This window comes from Lissotriton helveticus, chromosome 2_1, assembly GCF_964261635.1.
Source record: "Lissotriton helveticus chromosome 2_1, aLisHel1.1, whole genome shotgun sequence".
Lineage (NCBI taxonomy): Eukaryota > Metazoa > Chordata > Amphibia > Caudata > Salamandridae > Lissotriton > Lissotriton helveticus.
The window spans coordinates 350,363,490-350,384,848 of record NC_136059.1 but is presented as its reverse complement, the minus strand read 5'-3'; the positions used below and the strand labels follow the sequence as shown (position 1 = coordinate 350,384,848).

The 21,359-nt window shown below is 45.2% G+C and overlaps 1 protein-coding gene across 2 annotated transcripts in view; it reads left to right on the top strand.

Annotated features, from left to right (window-relative positions):
• LMBRD2 (LMBR1 domain containing 2) overlaps nt 1–21,359 on the top strand; it is a 636,504-nt gene that overhangs the window by 25,000 nt on the left and 590,145 nt on the right. For both annotated transcript variants that reach the window (XM_078674947.1, XM_078674948.1), the window contains exon 2: nt 12–240. In XM_078674947.1, coding sequence (XP_078531073.1) covers nt 67–240 — 174 coding nt within the window. In that variant the 5' untranslated portion in view covers nt 12–66. The remainder of the gene's footprint in view (nt 1–11; nt 241–21,359) is intronic.

Sequence of the window (21,359 nt, the reverse complement as noted above, 5' to 3'; positions counted from 1 at the left end):
TTCTTTTCCAGGTACTAACGCCTGCTACAGAGAAGGTGCTTTGATTTCTGGAGCTGAACCTTAATAATGAGTGGTGCAGCGTTAGGCATTGAGATAGTTTTTGTATTTTTTCTTGCCTTGTTCATACTTCACCGCTATGGGGACTTTAAAAAGCAACATAGACTTGTGATTGTTGCAACACTTCTAGCTTGGTGTCTTTGCTTTCTCATAGTTTTCACTCTACCTTTGGATGTCAGTACGGTAAGAAAAGAAACTTATCTTTTCCTTCTTATGTATGCAAATGAAGTTTGAATTTTAAGTACAATGATTTTATGTTCCTCTGCCCTCTCAACAATGAAATCCTGTGACTATGACGAATACAGCTCTCCAAGTATGATAGTGAATGTTGTGGCGCCAGTTCTAGTTTTTGTACTCTGGGAATACATACACAAAAACAAGGTGGCAATCGTAGATCAGTAAAACCTCTTCAAGGGGCAATGTCCTCGATCCAGCAGTCTACCCTTTACCTTGCCCCAATTATTACATCATTCTCAGGTCATGTTGCTGTTATGCAATGTTTGTGTTCTATTAATACCACTAAATGCATTGATATACATATTTCTATCTAATCTAGAAGTTTCCATGGTGGCTCATTTGGGTTAAAGACATCTCGGGGTTTCCAGAAATCCTTTTGAGGTAAATAGATCGGAGTTAATTTGAACGAGAATCGCACAAACCATTGATGGTTATTTTGAAATATTGCCAGGATCCAGCTTTGCGACAAATTATTGTGAATATCTAGTCTAGTCACGGTTCACTTTACACCTAAAACATAACCACTTTTTTCTCATAACATAAACAAAGGATAGTCTTTTTTAATACACATTAAAGAGAAGAATAGTGTTGGACCTGCGATGGGCAAGCCCAGCACAAAGGGGGTAGCTTGGCTCAAGTGACAAGGCAAGTGAAGGCTGTAGTGTTAAGCCGGCTCTGACCCAATAATAACTCCTTGTACATCCACACCAAAAAGAAGGACACCACACCACTGCTGTAGAAAAATACGATTCCTTTATATAAAAGTTCTTTGTTGTAAATAGGGTTGACTGGGAAAGCACATATACATTTCTTTTGGTCATACAGTTCTGGTAATAAATAGTATTAATAAATAGAATAACTTCAGGAATGAATATCACAATAAATATCAGAATAAATATCAGAATAAATATTGGTTCATTTAAATAAACAACCACATTTTTCTTCTGGTATCGCTGCCACCAATTAAATACTTTAGAATCATTACATCGGCAATACGTTTCAAATGGGAAAGATAACTCTTACAGTTTATGCTGTTTTCAATGACCAGGTATACGGCTTCTCTGAGCACAAAATAAGGTTTGGGACTCTTTAATAATCACTCAAGGCGTATGCGCGTATATCTAGAAGGCAAGGAAACACAGTAAATACATCATTTGCACTCGGCGGTCACCGGGATAGGATCTCTGCTTTGCCGGTGAAGTCTATGCGCGCCTACGGGCTTTAGCACCACTTGAGCACAGGCGGCACCAGTTCAAAGTCATTAGACTGACAAACGGGCTGCCGGAGAGGTCACACAACCTTCGCGCACAGTCAAATAAATGCCGGTTCACAGTTCCTTCACAACGCTGCATTCACTATGAGGAAACGGGCCCACCTCACATCGGCTGCAATTCAAGGTACGATTAAGTCGGGCACAGCACTCCTCTCGTTAGCGACGGGGCTCTCAGGGGCTCCACGGACCTCCCTCCGACTTCCGCATTCAGGGTGGTTCCCGCCCACAGCTACTGCTCCCGGGTCACTGGGGAGTGGCAGAGATGCTAGTCCCGCCCAACGAAGGCCGGCCTTTCCCTGCCCCGGCGCACCACCTCACCTTCAATCTGCGCAGGAAGCGCTCTAGGCTGGTGGGGCTCGGAGACGTCCGAGCTCCCCTCTAGAGGCACCTGTCGCGAAGGGGGCACAGCTGACGATCGCGCTCGCGGCGAACTTGCTCTCGCCTAGCGACTCGATAAATCGATCACAGTTCACCACCGGGGGGGGCGGGGGGGCACACGAATCTGGCCAAAGTCTTTGGGGGCAATGAGGTACTCGCTGGGCAGGCGCTGTAGGCGCTAGATCACTTCTCACGTAGCTGACTGGAACTCCAGTCAGACACAATGCCAGCAACCCTTTGCTGCTCTACTGCCTGCGCTACCAGCCACCTCAGGGGTCAACAGGGCAGGTGTCAATCTGGTGTCAAGTCTGGAATCTCTTAATCCTTCATTCAATCTAAAATGGCCGCCAGGGACTGGGCCTTATATAGCCAGTGCCCTGGGGTACTGGCACGAGCCAGAAGGTTCTAGAACCTTCTCTGGCTGTGACAATGACAAGGCACTCTTGAGGGGTATTTAGGACACTCACAGCCACCGTACTGGGGTTCTAGAGCAGCCATTTTGTGTACCTGAGGAAAATAAAGGAATTCCTGTCAGAAATGTGCGCCAAACAAAGGGCGCCAAAACCTCAAGAGGCCAGGGTTCATGAAGGCTCCAATGGGAGTCACTTCACATGAGAAAGAAAGGGTGCCCACCATTTTAGGTTCATTTATACAGGTTGACAACCCCAGTTTGTAATGCCACAGGTTTGGGCCAGGCGCCTTGTAAATAGGTGCCACAAACCTTGTGAGCAACTGGGCGTCAAGGAACATCTAACCCCATGAGACAACACATAAAAAGTCCTGGTAGACAAATAAAAAGCGACAAATTTTGGGAGGTACAGGGGAACAAAAGAAATCATAGTGGTGAGGGGACTCTCAGAAGCAGACGGGTCTAACACGCGTCCCCCCCAGCTGAAAGTGGGGAGAGCTACCCAACCCCTTGGGAGTCCTCAACACTAAGGCGGAAATACCTGGAGAGACCGTCTGCATTGGCGTGGTCAACTCCGGGCCGGTGTTCCACCCGAAAGTCCATTCCCTGTAGGGAGATAGACCACCTCAACAGTTTGGGATTTTCCCCCTTCATTTGCATGAGCCAACGAAGGGGTCGGTGGTCTGTCTGAACAAGGAAGTGTGAACCAAACAAATATGGTCGCAGCTTCTTCAGTGCCCAGACCACCGCAAAGGCTTCCCGCTCGATGGTACTCCACCTCTGTTCCCGGGGAAGCAGTCTCCGTGACAGAAAGACCACGGGTTGATCCAGACCCTCTTCATTGAGTTGCGATAGCACCGCCCCAATGCCAATGTCGGATGCATCTGTCTGGACAATGAACTCTTTTGAAAAATCTGGAGCCTTCAGGACTGGAGCTTTACACAATGCTTGTTTCAGAGTGTCGAAGGCTCGCTGGCAAGCCTCCGTCCAAACGACTCTCCTGGGTTGCTTTTTGGCCGTGAGTTCTGTAAGGGGTGCCACGATAGTGCCATCCCCTTCACGAATCGTCTGTAGTAACCTGTGAGGCCCAGGAAGGCTCGGACCTCAGTCTGGGTCTTGGGGGGTTTCCAGGCCATGATTGCCTCAATCTTCGCCTGAAGGGGCTGCACCGTTCCCCGGCCCACCAAGTGTCTTAAGTACACTACCGACCCCTGTCCAATCTGACATTTGCTGGCCTTGATCGTCAAGCCAGCCCGTTCCAGGGCCTGGAGAACGGCTTGCAAGTGCTGCAAGTGATCCTCCCAGCTGCTACTGAAGACAGCTATGTCATCCAAGTAAGCAGCAGAGAATGACTCCATCCCGGTGAGGATCGTGTTCACCAGCCGCTGAAAAATGGCAGGAGCGTTCTTGAGCCCAAAGGGCATGACGCAAAACTGGTAGTGTCCATCAGGTGTGGAGAAGGCTGACCTTTCCTTGGCTCCATTAGACATGGGAATCTGCCAGTACCCTGCAGTGAGGTCAATGGTACTGAGATATTGGGCAGCTCCCAACCGGTCAATCAATTCATCCGCCCGAGGGATCGGATGAGCATCCGTTTTGGTTACCGAATTTAGTCCTCGGTAGTCCACACAGAATCTCAAATTCTGGTGTGGTACCAGGTGGGGCAGCTTTAGGAACTAACACCACCGGGCTAGACCAAGGGCTACTTGAAGGTTCGATGACTCCTAGCTCCAGCATCTTAGCTACTTCGCTTTGGATACTGGCCTTCACCTTGTCAGACAGCCGGTAAGACTTTGACTTCACAGGTGGGCTGTCCCCTGTGTCCACGTCATGGGTACACAGGTGGGTCTTACCCGGGACAAGGGAGAACAGAGGAGCGAATGACCCCAAGACCTGGCGACATTCCTCCTGCTGCTCAGGAGTCAGGGTTGGCGAGAGTTTCACTCCCTCCACTGACCCATCCTTTTCTTGAGACGCAAAAAGGTCGGGGAGAGGCTCCCTGTCCTCTTCCTCCGATCCGTCAGTCACCATAACCAACATGACTTCGGGCCTCTCGTAGTGGGGCTTGAGGCGATTGGCATGTAACACCCGATGCGGATGCCGAGGGGTCTTTACGTCCACCAGATAGGTAGACTTGCCCTTTTTCTCCAATACCTCATAGGGGCCTGTCCAACTGTCCTGGAGGGCACTCAGCTCTCCAGGCTCCATCACCCACACCTTCTGGCCAGGCTCCAACTCCACTGGATGAGCGTTGTGGTCATACCACGCTTTCATGACTGCCTGACTGGCTTCCAAGTTGTCAGAAGCTTGCTTCCACAACTTAGCCATTTGGCTTCGGAAGGCCAGCATGTAGCTCACCACATCCTGGGGAACTTTCCGGGGAGACTTTTCCCAGGAGTCCCTCACCAGGCTGAGAGGTCCACGTACAGGGTGCCCGTACAAAAACTCGAAGGGGCTGAAGCCCACTCCCTTTTGCGGCACTTCCCTGTAGGAAAAGAGCAAACAGGGTAGGAGGGCGTCCCATTTCCTCCGCAGGCTTTCGGGTAGACTTCTGATCATACCCTCCAAGGTTTGGTTGAACCTTTCCACAAGACCATTGGTCTGTGGGTGATAAGGAGTGGTGAACCTGTAAGTCACTCCACACTCCTTCCACATGGCCCGCATATATGCTGACAGGAAGTTGGTCCCCCTGTCAGACACAACTTCCTTGGGGAATCCCACTCGGGTAAAGATCCCCATCAGGGCCTTGGCCACTACTGGTGCAGTAATGGTTCTCAGAGGAATTGCCTCTGGATACCTTGTGGCGTGATCCACCAGGACCAGGATAAACCTGTGACCGGATGATGTAGGTGGATCTAGGGGCCCAGCAATATCGATGCCCACCCTTTCAAAGGGGGTGCCAACGACGGGAAGTGGTTCCAGGGGAGCCTTCAGCTTCGTCCCTGTTTTCCCACTGGCTTGGCATGACACGCACGACCGACAGTATGTGTCGGACGCCACCCTCATTCGAGGCCAATAAAAGTGGGGGACAAGCCGGGCAAAGGTCTTGTCCTGACCCAAGTGTCCTGCCAAGGGAATCTCATGAGCCAACTCTAATAGGAAGGCTCGGTAACACTGTGGGGACTACCAGGGCCCGTGACAATCCGTGCACTGGCGCCCTGGGTTCACTGTAGAGGAGACCATCCTCCCAGTAAACACGATAGTTCCCAGTCTCGTTACCTGCTGCCTGGGCTTCAGCCTGTTGCCTCAGACCCTCAAGGGTGGGACATTCCCTTTGTCCCTTGCTCAGTTCCTCCCTGGATGGTCCTCCTTCCACTCGCCACTCAGCGGGGATAGGCAAGTCCTCCAACGGAACCATGTCCTCCTCCGCGGACTCCGGGTCCACCTCCACAGGTGGCCTATCCGTCTCACGGGGCATGGACCTCGAGGCAGGCTCCTCCTGTCCTCGAAATGTTCCCTCATTAGCAGCTGGGTGGGCCATTGTTCCAGGCTCCAACCCACGCGACTTCTCCTCCCGAGCAGCCGCAGACCTGGTACTCATACAGGCCCAATCAGGTGTACCCAGCATCTCAGTATGAGTCCGGTATTCCACCTCCTTCCAAGCATTGTGCTCCATATCATTGCCCAGCAGACAATCGACTGGCACGGCGGGGCTTACGGCAACTCGAAGTGAACCTGCAACCCCTCCCCACTCAAAGGGAACCTCGGCCACAGGATAGTGGCCCATTCTGCCGTCAGCCATCGCGGCTGGATGAAGTACGCCTGGAATCACCTGCTCTGAGGACACCAGATGACTCCTTACCATAGTCATACTGGCTCCTGTATCTCTCAGAGCTTCCCCTCTATGGCCATTGATGGTGACCCACTGCCCATACTTGGTAGTATTTGAGGGCACCTGGATCTTTAGAACCACCTCCCGATCACCCAGGGACACTAAGGTGACACCCGCCCACTCCCCCTCCTTAACTAAGGGCATCTCCTCCCCGAGCGCTACACTAGCGACTCCCGGGGCCTTTCCTCCAGTGGGAGGGGGTGGTCTCTTTGGGCATTTCACGTCTCCCTTATAATGTCCAATACCACCGCACTCATAGCAATGGATAACCCTTGGCTGCTGACTCTGGCCAGGATTAGGGTTCTTCTGCGGGTTAGCCTTAGAAGTGGAGAAGAAACTTTTCCCCTTAAAGGTATTTTGGGGGCCTTTGGAGAACTCCTGCTTCTTGTTATCTCCCCCCTCTTTCTTCTGGGGAGCGCCCTGTCCGGACTTCTGAGAATCTCCTCCCGTCCCCTTTGTGGACACTCGGGTACTTGCCCAAATGTCCGCCTCCTCAGCAAGCTTACGGGGGCAAGTAAGTTTGCTGTCTACCAGGTGTTGCCTCAGCTCGGGAAGACATTTCTCGAGTAGATGTTCCTTGAGTATCAGGTCGTACAACCCTCGATAGTCCTCCACCTCATTACCTTGGACCCACCCATCCAGGGCTTTCTTAGCAAAATCCAGGAAGTCAACCCAATTCTGTGAGCTCAGCTTGTGGCTGCCCCTAAACCTTTGCCGGTATTTCTCGGGGGTCAACCCAAACTTCCTGATGAGCGCCACCTTCATGGTGGGGTAATTAACCTGTTCCTCCCGGTCTAGGGCCAATAGGGCATCCCTACCTGTCGGAGGCATGTACCGGAATAATCCACCACCCCAATGCTTCTCATGGATCCCATGGGCTCTTAAGGAGACCTCATAGGCTGCCAGCCACTTGGCTATGTCGTCTCCAGCGGTATAACTGGCGACTACGTCCTTGGGTAAATGGGGCCGGGGCTCCCTGGCAAATTCCTTTGACTCGACACCCTTCGGAGTGATGTTAGGGGCCTGGAATTCGAGTTCTCGTAGCTTGAACTCGTGTTCCAGCCTCCTCCCCTCCCTCCTTTCTTCCAACTCCATTTTTGCTATTTCCCACCTTAACAGTCTTTCCTCTCTCCTGTCAGCTAACTCGGTTTCTGACAACCCTCTTGATGACACACTGCTGCCCTCCCGTGAGGTTGCCTTGGGGCTGATTGACATCTCACCCACCCCCGGGGGACATTCCGCAGTCCTATCAATGACAGTACCTCTGTCCGATTCCTCCTCCTCCACCGTTCCCTCCGTGTGTGCTTCCACCCATGCTCGCAGACTAGTACGGAGCTCCTCTCTTTTGGCCCCTCGCCTGACAAACACTCCCCTCTCCTGACAGAAATCCTTGAGCTGTGCCAAAGTATAGGTCTCCAGCTCTGACATTTCGAATTCCATCTTGTCAGTGAAAAGTGTGGACAACCACCCCGAAGTAGGTGACCAGGATAAGAACTTTGAGGGTCACTTCCACCCACCTCCAGGAAAGAATTTGAAAAAAACAAAACGTTGAATTGGAGGGCCGCTAGGAGAAAACTCCGGGTGTGTACCTGTGGTGCACACTGAATTATTATGGGGTTCAAAACAAGCACGGCTCGCAATCCCACCCGCTGAGCACCAATTTTATGTTGGACCTGCGATGGGCAAGCCCAGCACAAAGGGGGTAGCTTGGCTCAAGTGACAAGGCAAGTGAAGGCTGTAGTGTTAAGCCGGCTCTGACCCAATAATAACTCTTCGTACATCCACACCAAAAAGAAGGACACCACACCACTGCTGTAGAAAAATACCATTCCTTTATATAAAAGTTCTTTGTTGTAAATAGGGTTGACTGGGAAAGCACATATACATTTCTTTTGGTCATACAGTTCTGGTAATAAATAGTATTAATAAATAGAATAACTTCAGGAATGAATATCACAATAAATATCAGAATAGATATCAGAATAAATATCAGAATAAATATTGGTTCATTTAAATAAACAACCACATTTTTCTTCTGGTATCGCTGCCACCAATTAAATACTTTAGAATCATTACATCGGCAATACGTTTCAAATGGGAAAGATAACTCTTACAGTTTATGCTGTTTTCAATGACCAGGTATACGGCTTCACTGAGCACAAAATAAGGTTTGGGACTCTTTAATAATCACTCAAGGCGTATGCGCGTATATCTAGAAGGCAAGGAAACACAGTAAATACATAATTTGCACTCGGCGGTCACCGGGATAGGATCTCTGCTTTACCGGTGAAGTCTATGCGCACCTACGGGCATTAGCACCACTTGAGCACAGGCGGCACCAGTTCAAAGTCATTAGACTGACGAACGGGCTGCCGGAGAGGTAACACAACCTTCGCGCACAGTCAATTAAATGCCGGTTCACAGTTCCTTCACAACGCTGCATTCACTATGAGGAAACGGGCCCACCTCACATCGGCTGCAATTCAAGATACGATTAAGTCGGGCACAGCACTCCTCTCGTTAGCGACGGGGCTCTCAGGGGCTCCACGGACCTCCCTCCGACTTCCGCATTCAGGGTGGTTCCCGCCCACAGCTACAGCTCCCGGGTCACTGGGGAGTGGCAGAGACGCTAGTCCCGCCCAACGAAGGCTGGCCTTTCCCCGCCCCGGCGCACCACCTCACCTTCAATCTGCGCAGGAAGCGCTCTACGCTGGTGGGGCTCGGAGACGTCCGAGCTCCCCTCTAGAGGCACCCGTCGCGAAGGGGGCACAGCTGACAATCGCGGTCGCGGCGAACTTGCTCTCGCCTAGCGACTCGATAAATCGATCACAGTTCACCACCGGGGGGGTGGGGAGGCACACGAATCTGGCCACAGTCTTTGGGGGCAATGAGGTGCTCGCTGGGCAGGCGCTGTAGGCGCTAGATCACTTCTCACGTAGCTGACTGGAACGCCAGTCAACAACGCCAGCAACCCTTTGCTGCTCTACTGCCTGTGCTACCATCCACCTCAGGGGTCAACAGGGCAGGTGTCAATCTGGTGTCAAGTCTGGAATCTCTTAATCCTTCATTCAATCTAAAATGGCCGCCAGGGACTTGGCCTTATATAGCCAGTGCCCTGGGGTACTGGCACGAGCCAGAAGGTTCTAGAACCTTCTCTGGCTGTGACAATGACAAGGCACTCTTGAGGGGTATTTAGGACACTCACAGCCACCGTACTGGGGTTCTAGAGCAGCCATTTTGTGTACCTGAGGAAAATAAAGGAATTCCTGTCAGAAATGCGCGCCAAACAAAGGGCGCCAAAACCTCAAGAGGCCAGGGTTCATGAAGGCTCCAATGGGAGTCATTTCACATGAGAAAGAAAGGGTGCCCACCATTTTAGGTTCATTTATACAGGTTGACAACCCCAGTTTGTAATGCCACAGGTTTGGGCCAGGCGCCTTGTAAATAGGTGCCACAAACCTTGTGAGCAACTGGGCGTCAAGGAACATCTAACCCCATGAGACAACACATAAAAAGTCCTGGTAGACAAATAAAAAGCGACAAATTTTGGGAGGTACAGGGGAACAAAAGAAATCATAGTGGTGAGGGGACTCTCAGAAGCAGACGGGTCTAACAAATAGTTTAAACAACTTTTGTTATGTCAGATGTCAAATCTCCTGCCAAGATGAATAATGCATCAAAGGAGATTCTATGAGTTTAAAAGAGCACCACTGAAGTAAAGATGAATGCCTGAGTGGGAATTATAAGTTGATTGCTTGCCTTTGTTAGGAGAAAGTGTGATACATTTTTCTGTTGGCAGTGCCACGTAGCACTCAATATACAAAGAAGATAGGTTATTCAGAAAGCGAGGAGGTATAGCCCTTTTCTGCTGTTTTTACTCTTTATTTAATTAATTCAAATGAAATTCACAAATACACAAAAATAATAGTAGAAAGTATTTTCCTAACGTGCTGGTATCTCTGAAAGTCCAGTATTCTTGTTGCAGTCATGTCGGCTGGCCCTACACATCGACTGAATGTGTCCCAGGTTTACTGTTTTTTCAGTTAGTCCTGTTTGCCAAAGAGTCCAATGCTAGTGGAACACCAGTGTGCCCATATGCCTCTTTGTATTTTACATGTGTCCTAGATTTTATTTATGCCAGCATGCAGCTACATGCTCTTTATTATGAAAACAACATTAACATCATGTTCTCTATTCGTTAATCAGATGTACACTCAGGAGAGCACAGTAAGCAGCTCTGATTCTTTTGCTTAGATTTATTAAGTGTGGCATCGAATATATTAATATATTGCATTTTATACAATACTATGAGGGGCTTTGTTTCAGTCTCTTTCAGTCATTGGCTGCTTTGGTTCAAGAACCTTCAGCCATTGGCTGGCAACTTTGTCAGTCACATCTTGGATCAGCCTACTGGAATATTTCACTTACATATTGAAATTGATCCCATTTCTGATCACTCCTAATTTTGGCAGATACGCCAACTGGGGTGCTGAGAATTAAAGAATAGTCTTGTTTTCGAATTGACCTAAAATGATAGATTTTGAAACAAGATAGATACATATTGGGGCACATGCATCAAGATAAGGAATAGCGATTCCTTAATAGCGATTTTTAAGGAATCACTATATTGGAGTTGCAATTCCTTATGCTTGTAGGAATCGCAAAATAAATAACGATCCCCACACATTCCCTTATAGCGATTTGCAAATTGCGATTCGCTATTAGGGAATGCAGTCCCATTAATTTCTATGGGCCTAGAGGCCCAAAGGAATGAATGGGAAAGCATTCGCAAATTGAGATTACCAAATAGGTAATCACAAATTGCGAATAAAATTGCAAGGGTACTAGGGGGCCTAAGGCCCCCCTGATGCACCCCCAAAAAAGGTAAGTGTGCACATGTGGCGCACACACATGCCCTAAAGGCATGTGTATGCGCCACATGGCACATGGAAAAATTCTATTTTTTTCATTTTTCTAAGGATTAATAAATTACTATCAACTTGAAGTTGATAGTAATTTGGAAATCCTTAATGCAGAGGCATTTTTAAATGCTTCATGCATTGCATTTAGGGAATCGCAAATTGCGGTTCCCTAAATACATTCATAAAATAGATAATTGCAGAAATTGCGATTACCAATATTGCAAATGCATTTAGGTTTAATGCATCGGAAATGGCTTTTTACCAGTCTCAAACGAGCCGATTCTGCAAATCGGCCCATTGCGACCTGTAAAAAGTTTGATGCATATGCTACATTGAGACTAATAGGGCAGCTTACTGTGGCTGAATGCATCCCACCCCTATTGGTCTTTGTATGTGGTCCAATGAACATCTGCTTAAACTTGTGAGTAATGTTGAACATTTTGGAGCACATATGTTGCTTAAGAGTCTATATATTTTTCTTTTGTTTTTATGTAATGTTGACTTCCAAGGCCAGGCTGTTTAATTGAAGAACTATATTTACATACCAAAGGTACTCCTCAATGAAGTGCTTATTTTTCTGTTTTACATATATAGATAACCCTCTCACATTCCTTTATTAAGTAGTTGTTCAGATAACGTGGTTTGCAAAATCTGAACCCTAGACAGTGTTACATTTTCATACATGTTCATCACCACCCCCTTTTCTGTATCGTTTTTGGCCACTATAGGTGTGGCAGGGTATACTCAGACATGAGTCCCTTTCTCACTGCTCCATCAGGATTCAAGCAAGCCGGGCCGAAGAGGCTGAAATGCCAGAAACCGGTCCCCGGTAGCTTGTCTCCTTTCTGGTGAAGAATTGGCTTGGTAGTTTGGTCTGCCCTGTTCCCATGATGCACTGGGCCAGGGACAGACTAATTTGCATATAGCCAGGTTCTGAGCTGGGATGGGGCAGTGAGATAAATAACGGTGATGGATCAAGCCCTGATCTTTGGACTGGGTAAGAGTGGTCTGCTTAATTCAGACACTCTGTTCATCACCACCCCCTTTTCTGTATCGTTTTTGGCCACTATAGGTGTGGCAGGGTATACTCAGACATGAGTCCCTTTCTCACTGCTCCATCAGGATTCAAGCAAGCCGGGCCGAAGAGGCTGAAATGCCAGAAACCGGTCCCCGGTAGCTTGTCTCCTTTCTGGTGAAGAATTGGCTTGGTAGTTTGGTCTGCCCTGTTCCCATGATGCACTGGGCCAGGGACAGACTAATTTGCATATAGCCAGGTTCTGAGCTGGGATGGGGCAGTGAGATAAATAACGGTGATGGATCAAGCCCTGATCTTTGGACTGGGTAAGAGTGGTCTGCTTAATTCAGACACTCTGTTCATCACCACCCCCTTTTCTGTATCGTTTTTGGCCACTATAGGTGTGGCAGGGTATACTCAGACATGAGTCCCTTTCTCACTGCTCCATCAGGATTCAAGCAAGCCGGGCCGAAGAGGCTGAAATGCCAGAAACCGGTCCCCGGTAGCTTGTCTCCTTTCTGGTGAAGAATCGGCTTGGTAGTTTGGTCTGCCCTGTTCCCATGATGCACTGGGCCAGGGACAGACTAATTTGCATATAGCCAGGTTCTGAGCTGGGATGGGGCAGTGAGATAAATAACGGTGATGGATCAAGCCCTGATCTTTGGACTGGGTAAGAGTGGTCTGCTTAATTCAGACACTCTGTTCATCACCACCCCCTTTTCTGTAACATTTTCATACTTGGCATTTGGATTTTACATTTTGCTCCATGCCTAGACGAGGGCTGTTCACAGTACGACTTTGCATACTGAACCTTCTTCACATTGTGCAAATGCAGATTTGTTTTTCTTGGCAATATCCTAAATGGTTCATGCTCCATGTCAGAGTTAGGGGCTGGTGCACAGCAACTTTGACAGCAACCTAGTGACCTGTTCTTGTTGACCTTTTCTGGGACAAACCTGAAGTTTCCCCTCCCATGATCCACTATCGGCCTTGTCCTATCTCCTAATAAGTGCATAATTCTTCTGTACATAGATACTCCTAGCATCTTAATCCTATTTCTACCCATGTTTTTCCTTTCCTCACATTGTTTGATTTTAATAGCAAATAGAAATAGTTTGGTTATTGATGATGGTAAAGGCTGACAACATTGATGTTATGCTACATGTCCAGGTTTTTAATGAACACGTATCTTTTTTGCCTCCACATTTACAAAACTGCTTCTCACTGATATTTTAAAAAGGCAGATGCATCCGAACAAGCTGTATTGACATTCTTAGGACTTGACGGTGTGGTAATGGACATTTCTCTTATTTTCCTTTTTGTGTGTGTGTGTGTGTGTGAGTGTGTGTGTGTGTGTGTGCGTGTGTGTGTGTGTGTATATGTGTATATACATATATATATATATATATATATATATGTATGTATGTATATATATATGTATGTGTATATATATATATATATATATATATATATATGTATTACCTACTGGCGGTCGCCAGGTAGTTATAGTTAGGATTGTTTTCCATAGGGAAATCGCAACATTCTATTGGGAATAACTTTGGCGCCGGTTGAGGAATCTGCCTGAAATTTTCCTCAAATTTGCCTCGTGGCGCTCCGGTCCTTCCCTGAAAGTTTGGGGGGGATTTGTGAAGCGGGGCCGAGATAAAAGGGGGGTCCCAAAACGTGTTTTCCCCATGTTAATTTCCTTAGGGCGGTTGGACTCACTTTTAGCCCGAACGGCTGAATAGTTTTCCACCAAACTTGGCAAAATTGTAGGGACTGGTAGCCCAATGTGCCTTTGCTATGTCTCAAGATATGTGCTCCAGTGGATTTTGAGTAATTTAGGTTAAAAAAAATATATATATCTATAAGCACGCCCCGGTACGCGCACCGGGGCACTTACCAGCGCGCTACGCGAGTTCGCGCGCGGAAAGCTGATTGGCTCTGTGGTGTCTGTAAACATTCCAAACAGTCCGGAGCGGCCGCCATCTTGTGTCTCGGTAGGATCGAGACACAAGAGGTGGCAAAAACAAAGGGGGAAATGACCATAAGGGGGCAGAGTAGACTCCCCCTGACCCCCTAGGTTTGATGTGGGGGCCTTAAAAGGGCCCCGCTGGACACATTTTTTTTAACATTTTTTTTCGATTTTCGCGGGGGGAGAGCCCGGTACGCGCACCGGGGAGCGTACCAAGGGGAAAACCCAGTGAAACAGTAAAATAATAATTTAAAGTGCTTAGAGGTAGGGTAGCTCTGCATAGAGTTGTTGTGTTGTGTGGGTGATATAAGTACCAGCATGTAGGTACCAATGCAGAGTCTTAAATTCAATGTACACTTTGGAGATAATATAGTGGGAGAAAAGAAGTAACTATGAGCAAACTTACTATGTAACTCCAAAAAATTGCACAGTATAGTATAAGTCTCACTTTATAATATAATCTTTTTGGTACGACTTCATGAATTACATAAGAATTACATATAAAAATGAATAATGTCTGAAACAATTTTTAATTATTAAATAAAAATTTATTGTTGAGATTTTTCATACTCTATTAAAACTTCTAACATCAGATTATCTGGAATCTCCTCCACAATTTCATTGACTGATTCCATTGCTTCAAGACAGTTTATTAGTTCTTTATCCCCAGACTCATCCATGAAATCAAAGTCTTCGTTAAGGATGTTGTTATCCATAATTTCAAACAAAATTGTATTGGTCTCCTCTTTACCTTCCATTTTTTGGTTGTAAATTGCATAAAAAATCACTATATCAGTAGAGTTATGGCACTGTTGGGTTTAAGTTCAGACAGGTAGTTCTGATTTTTTAACAGTGAAGTTATCTTTTGGGCAGTGTATGGTATCAGGCAGGAAGTAGAAATATAAAAAAGTGTATGTGATGAAGCCTAAGTAAATTCATAATTATACAAGAGAAGCCTAACTCAATCCATAACTATAACAGAGAAGCCTATCTCAATCTATAACTATTACAGACGGATAGTATATAACTATCAGAAAATGTTTTCCCAAATTAACTTAAAGTGCACAACATACTTCACTTTCCAAAATAACAACTTACCTTTGTGAAAGCAGTTGAGGTTCTCAGTGAAAATTCTTTTCAAATGTACTTCAGGAAGTAGTAGTCAAAATGGCTGTGTTTCCCTCTCTTTTTTTTAATATATATTCGTGTACATAACCAATCAAATGTCAGGAAATAATAGTAGAAAATGAAAGTAACATTTTAATTGGTTGTAAATTCTAACACTTCAGATGTGTTTTTGTCATGTAATTTACCTCAGGATATTTAGACAGGGCTACAGGCCAAATGGCTCAATGGAATTCCTTCAAATTTGGGAAAATGGTAGGGACTGGTATGTAGTATGGCCTATTCTATATTTGGTGAACATCTCTACAGAGGTTTTTATGTTAATTAACTTTAAAAAATTTTTGGGAGCGCTTACCGGTGAGCGCCCCGGTACGCGTACCGGTAAGCGCAACGGGAGTCCTCCATTTTGTGTTTCGGTAGATTTGAGACAGAAGATGGAGGACAAACAACGTTGGGAATGGGTATAAGGGGGCACGGTAGGCACCCCCTGTCCCCCTAGGTTTTCTGAGGGGGGCTTAGGAGGCCCATATAGGCCAAAAAAAATAAAAAATGTTTTTACATTTTCTCGGGGGGAGCGCCCGGTACGCGCACCGGGAAGCGTACCGGGGAGCGTACTTTGGTGAAAATTAGTGAAAAAAGTTAGAGTAAAATAATCATTTTGAGTGATCAGATGTAGGGTAGCCCTGAAAAGAGCTTTTGGGTTCTGGGGCTGATTTAGGTACCTACAAGTAGGTTCCAATGCACAATCTTAAATTCAGGAGCAATATTCTATTCCCCTCATCTGAGAAGTGCACACCATCTCCTCTGTAGATATCTTGCATGTTGTAACGCAAGTTGTTGTATATTGAACCCATTCCATAGTCTCTCATGTAAGCAGAAACAGATTTATTCACATGTTTCCGTGCTTTCTCAAATTGTGGACAAAATTGGTTGGACCACTTCCATTTCTGTCTTTGGCATATATTGGAATATACCAAGGCAGTTTGTGGAAAAAGTGTCATCAATTGCCCAAAGGTGTCCTTTAAAACCATCTCCAGACCTACCCCAGTCAAAGTGCCTCGGTCATTTCCACCACAGTGCAAAATTATGAGGTCAGGATGTGGCAGATGGTAAAAGGTTTTCACCAATGGTATCAATTGATGACATCTCAATCCTCTTTGGCCAATCCACTTTATGTGCACATTTGGTAAATCAAGGTTGTGAAAATTTCTGATTGCTGCATACCTTTGAGCCCAGTGAATGTAGCTATGTCCAATAATCCAGACAGAGTACATGGTGGAGGAGGTTCTGGTGCAGTCAGATGAAGTGTAGGAATGAAATGGCAGTTGGAACAGTAGGAGTTTGCAACAAAAAAAACTGTGGAGTTTCAGTGCTCTTGAATCACAAGCAATGATTGGTGGATTCAGATAGTTGAAAACTGAAAGTTAGGGTGCATGGTTCTGTTCTGTGAAAGAAGTAATTTGAATGGTCAAGAAAAAGTCATTAAAAGAAAGATTGCACCTGATAAGCTGGTGTATTGAGAGGTCAAACATCCTTGCTGAGTTCATTTGCAACATTGTAGAATAAACTTTTAACCCTGAGAGCTCAGTGAGGAGGGAGTTGCTATGGTAACAGGTAAAAAGGGCTGAGGGGGGGAAGGGTGTTGATTTGAAAATAGAGAGGGAAGAGTTTTGATTGGTTACCATGAGGAATATGTGTGTAGAATTAGAGGTTTTCTGTGCCATTCATGGTTGCAGTGCCTGGAGTACATACCTTTTGCTCTGCTAAAGAAATATTGGTGTGTGTATCTGACACTGTTCTCAATCTCCCAAAGCATTTGTAAAGGTGAGTTATGATTCATTCAATATAGATAGAGAGTTCAGATTAAGAAGCACATTGAGCTTCTTTGCTGTTGGTTTGTGTGATGCTTTTTGAAAATGCATGGCATCAATATTTGCAATAGAGAGGAAATGTATTTTGTAAAATAGTGAGTTTTCAGTACTGAAATGGAATGCTTGTACATAGGACCTGCGTTCTGTTTCTAAAATGTTATTCAAAAAACGATTTTGGGGCAAATAAATGGCTTTTACATTTTTGAGAAGGAATAAATAGTGTGTGCATGATTACATAAAAATATTTGAACCTTTCACAATCATGTCACCTGTGTTACCTCAGATTAGGAAAGACACTGAGCTTCTTTGCTGTTGGTTTGTGTCATGTTTTTGGTAATGCTTGGTAGGAATGTTTGCAAGAGAGAGGAAATGTATTTTGTAAAATAGTGAGTTTTCAGTACTGAAATGCAATGCTTGTACATAGGACCTGCGCTCTGTTTCTAAAATGTTATTTAAAAAACGATTTTAGGGCAAATCAATGGGTTTCAGTAGTGAAATTGAATGCTTGTACATAGGACCTGTGCTCTGTTTCTAAAATGTTATTCAAAAAAACGATTTTGGGGCAAATCAATGGGTTTTACATTTTTGAGAAGGAATAAATAGTGTGTGCATGATTACATAAAAATATTTGAACCTTTCACAATCATGTCACCTGTGTTACCTCAGATTAGGAAGCAGACTGAGCTTCTTTGCTGTTGGTTTGTGTAATTTTTTTTGGGTAAAGCTTGGTAGGAATGTTTGCAATAGAGAGGAAATGTATTTTTTAAATTACTGAGTTTTCAGTACTGAAATGGAATGCTTGTACATAGGACCTGCGCTCTGTTTGTAAAATGTTATTCAAAAATCGATTTTGGGGCAAATAAATGGCTTTTACATTTTTGAGAAGGAATAAATAGTGTGTGCATGATTACATAAAAATATTTGAACCTTTCACAATCATGTCACCTGTGTTACCTCCGATTAGGAAGCACACTGAGAGCCTTATTTATGAAAACAGCGATGCGTCACTTTTCACTGCGCACTCCTTGTGACACCAATGATGTGTTATATTTAATGTATGACGCATCATGTCGCAAGGACTTACAGATAAGTCAGTATTTCTGACGTATCTGTAAGCGCAAAAGTGACGCATTGCTGGAGTGTGTCACAAAAGTGACGCAACTGCAGCAATGCGTCCTTTCACATGGGGAAAGCCCCATGTGAAAGGGCTTGCGTCAGTCTTACGCCTGCTGTGAGGCATTCGTAAGATTTTGACGTAACAGCGTCCTAAAAGTGACGCAGTGAAATCTCATAGATTTTACTGCGTCACTATTACGAGGCTTTTTGCGGGGGAGCGCCCCCTCTGCATACATTATACCTGACGCAGGTATAATGTAGGGCAGGGGTTTACAAAGTGACACATCTGCTTAGATGCGTCACTTTGTAAATAGTGCGCAACTGGAGGCATGTTTTACGCTGCCGATGCGTCACAAAAAGTGACGCACTGGCGGCGTAAAAGTGACGCATGGCCTCATAAATGTATATAGGACCTGCGCTCTGTTTCTAAAATGTTATTACAAAAACGATTTTGGGGTAAATTAATGGTTTTAACATTTTTGAGAAGGAATAAATAGTGTGTGCATGAATACATAAAAATATTTGAACCTTTCACAATCATGTCACCTGTGTTTCCTCAAATTAGGAAGTGGATTGTGCAGATGAGGTGAGGCATGTCCAGGGGTGCAAAGGAGTTGAGGCCTGTGTCCATGAGTGCAATGGAGAGGACTTACCTCCTCTGAACCTTAGACCAGCATTATCTAATCTGTGCCCCTTGGACAGACCTCAATACATTGAGTATAATTGATTGGAACAGGATGGAGATGAGATGAGGCGTGTCCAGGGGTGTAGATGAACTGAAGCCTGTTTCATGGTGCAGATGTGTTGAGGTCTATTCAGGGTTGCAGATGAGGTGAGGATTGTCCAGGGGTGCATAGGAAGTGATGCCTGTGTTGAAGAGTGTAGTGGAAGAGAGGTCTGTCCAGGGGTGGAAAGAAGGTGAGGGCTGTATCTAAGAGTGTAGTGGGGGATAGGCTTCATAAAGTCCAGTCCAGTGCACTCTTAGACACTGGTCTGACCACCTGTGCTCCCCAGAACAGGCCTTACCTCATGTGCACAATTTGCTTACTAATCTGAGGAAACACAGGTGATAGGATTGTGAAATGTGCAAATATATTTTTTTAATCATGCAGATACTATCTAATCCTTGTCAATTGTGGGAGAGGTGTGGCGCCGCGGCCAGGGCGACTGACTCTGGAATCTGGGGACCACGGTTCGATCCCCGGCTCCGGCGGCAGGTTAGCCCAGCACCATGTGACTCTGGGCAATAGCTCGCTTAATCTTCCCGACGGCCCCCAGCGCCTAGAGACCCTTACGGGTGATTGTGCGCTTTACAAATGTGGACTTTACTTAATAATGTAAAACCAATTCATGTGCCCGAAATATTTTTGTAGAATTATATTTAAAAAACAGAGATAAGGTCATATGTATAAGCATGAGTTAAATGAAAGCACAGGTGCACCATAAATTAAAAAAGTGCTCAAACACAATTATCTCGGAAGCACAAATAGGATTGTCCAGAAGTCCGTTTTGTTTGGATGATTTATTTTTCAACAGAGAGAAAATGAACAGCCGACGCGTTTCGTCCCTGACGGGACTTCTTCAGGGCAAGAATCGAGTGACAAATCCCTGGCGGTGTGTAGAGGCCAGTTGGTTTGCAGTCCGCTCTGTAAATTTCTATTATAAGATATTAGTAAGCGTAAGATATAATAGTCTTTAAGTGAATTCAATCCTATGAAGTCGTATATGCAGCTGGGCTTGGAAAAGTACTAGAATGAGCTATCAATGCTATAAGGAGAGTTAATTTTACTCCAATAGCAAATGGAAATGAGTATGGGGTGCACCAACCATGTGATGTGCACCTCAATCTGAGAATATCCAATTAAACCTCACGACTAGTAATCGTGAAGTCAAAAGAAGTCTCTCATGATTCATCCTCCAGGTTTCACAGAAAAAGTAATAAACGCAGGAAATGTGAGCCCAGACGTGGTGTCCCCTCAGTCCGTATAGTGCGTCAGGCGCTATACGGACTGAGGGGACTTTTCCAAGCCCAGCTGCAAATACGACTTCATAGGATTGAATTCACTTAAAGACTATTATATCTTACGCTTACAAATATCTTATAATAGAAATTTACAGAGCAGACTGCAAACCAACTGGCCTCTACACACCGCCAGGGATTTGTCACTCGATTCTTGCCCTGAAGAAGTCCCGTCAGGGACGAAACTCGTCGGCTGTTCATTTTCTCTCTGTTGAAAAATAAATGATCCAAACAAAACGGACTTCTGGACAATCCTATTTGTGCTTCCGAGATAATTGTGTTTGAGCACTTTTTTAATTTATGGTGCACCTGTGCTTTCATTTAACTCATGTTTTAAGTTCTGGCTAGAACTGGCATTGTGTTGGCGGGTGTCGTATCGGTGTGCACATAATCCCCGCCCAAGGGTTTAGATAAGGGGAAAAATTACAATAGTGGCAATTTATGTATCAGGTGCATCTTCATCAAGGTTCCGCCATCTACTATGTATTAGCAGTCATATGTATAAGCATTATAGTGTTTATATTGTTTGCTTATTGTCATTGTTTTGTTGTTTGGTAATAGTGGTCTATAATGAGTTTTTTTTTTTTTTTTTGTTTACCACAGATTGAAATCAAGATTTTAATAGTAAGGAAATATGCCCTCAAGGGAAAGGAGACGAAAAGATGCTAAGCGGAAAAAATCAAAAACAGCAACGGAATTAAAGCAGTCTCCTACAACAAATACTTCAAAAAACAGGAAAAAAGCTCCTGGTAAGACAACTAAGTCTTTCTAACGGAACATATGTAGATCAAAAAAAAATGTTGGACAGAATGTAGAAAAAGAGAAGGAGAAAGCAAATTTGAAGAGGAAGGAGAGATCCCTAAAAAATGTTACTACTGCAGCAGGAGACAATAATATGTATAGGAATAGAAGGCAACATCAATTTAGGGACATTCGTAAACGAATGTTTCGCAATAGGGTGGTTTTAAATTTGTTAAAAAATATTAAAAAAGGTAAACGGAGATCTGCTTTTTATAAGAAAAAGAAAAGTGTAGAGAAGATTGTTGATCAGGCTTTTGAAGTTAAGAAAAAATTATTTATTTTAATAATCAATAGAATTAGGACACTTAACAAGACAATTGATGTTTTC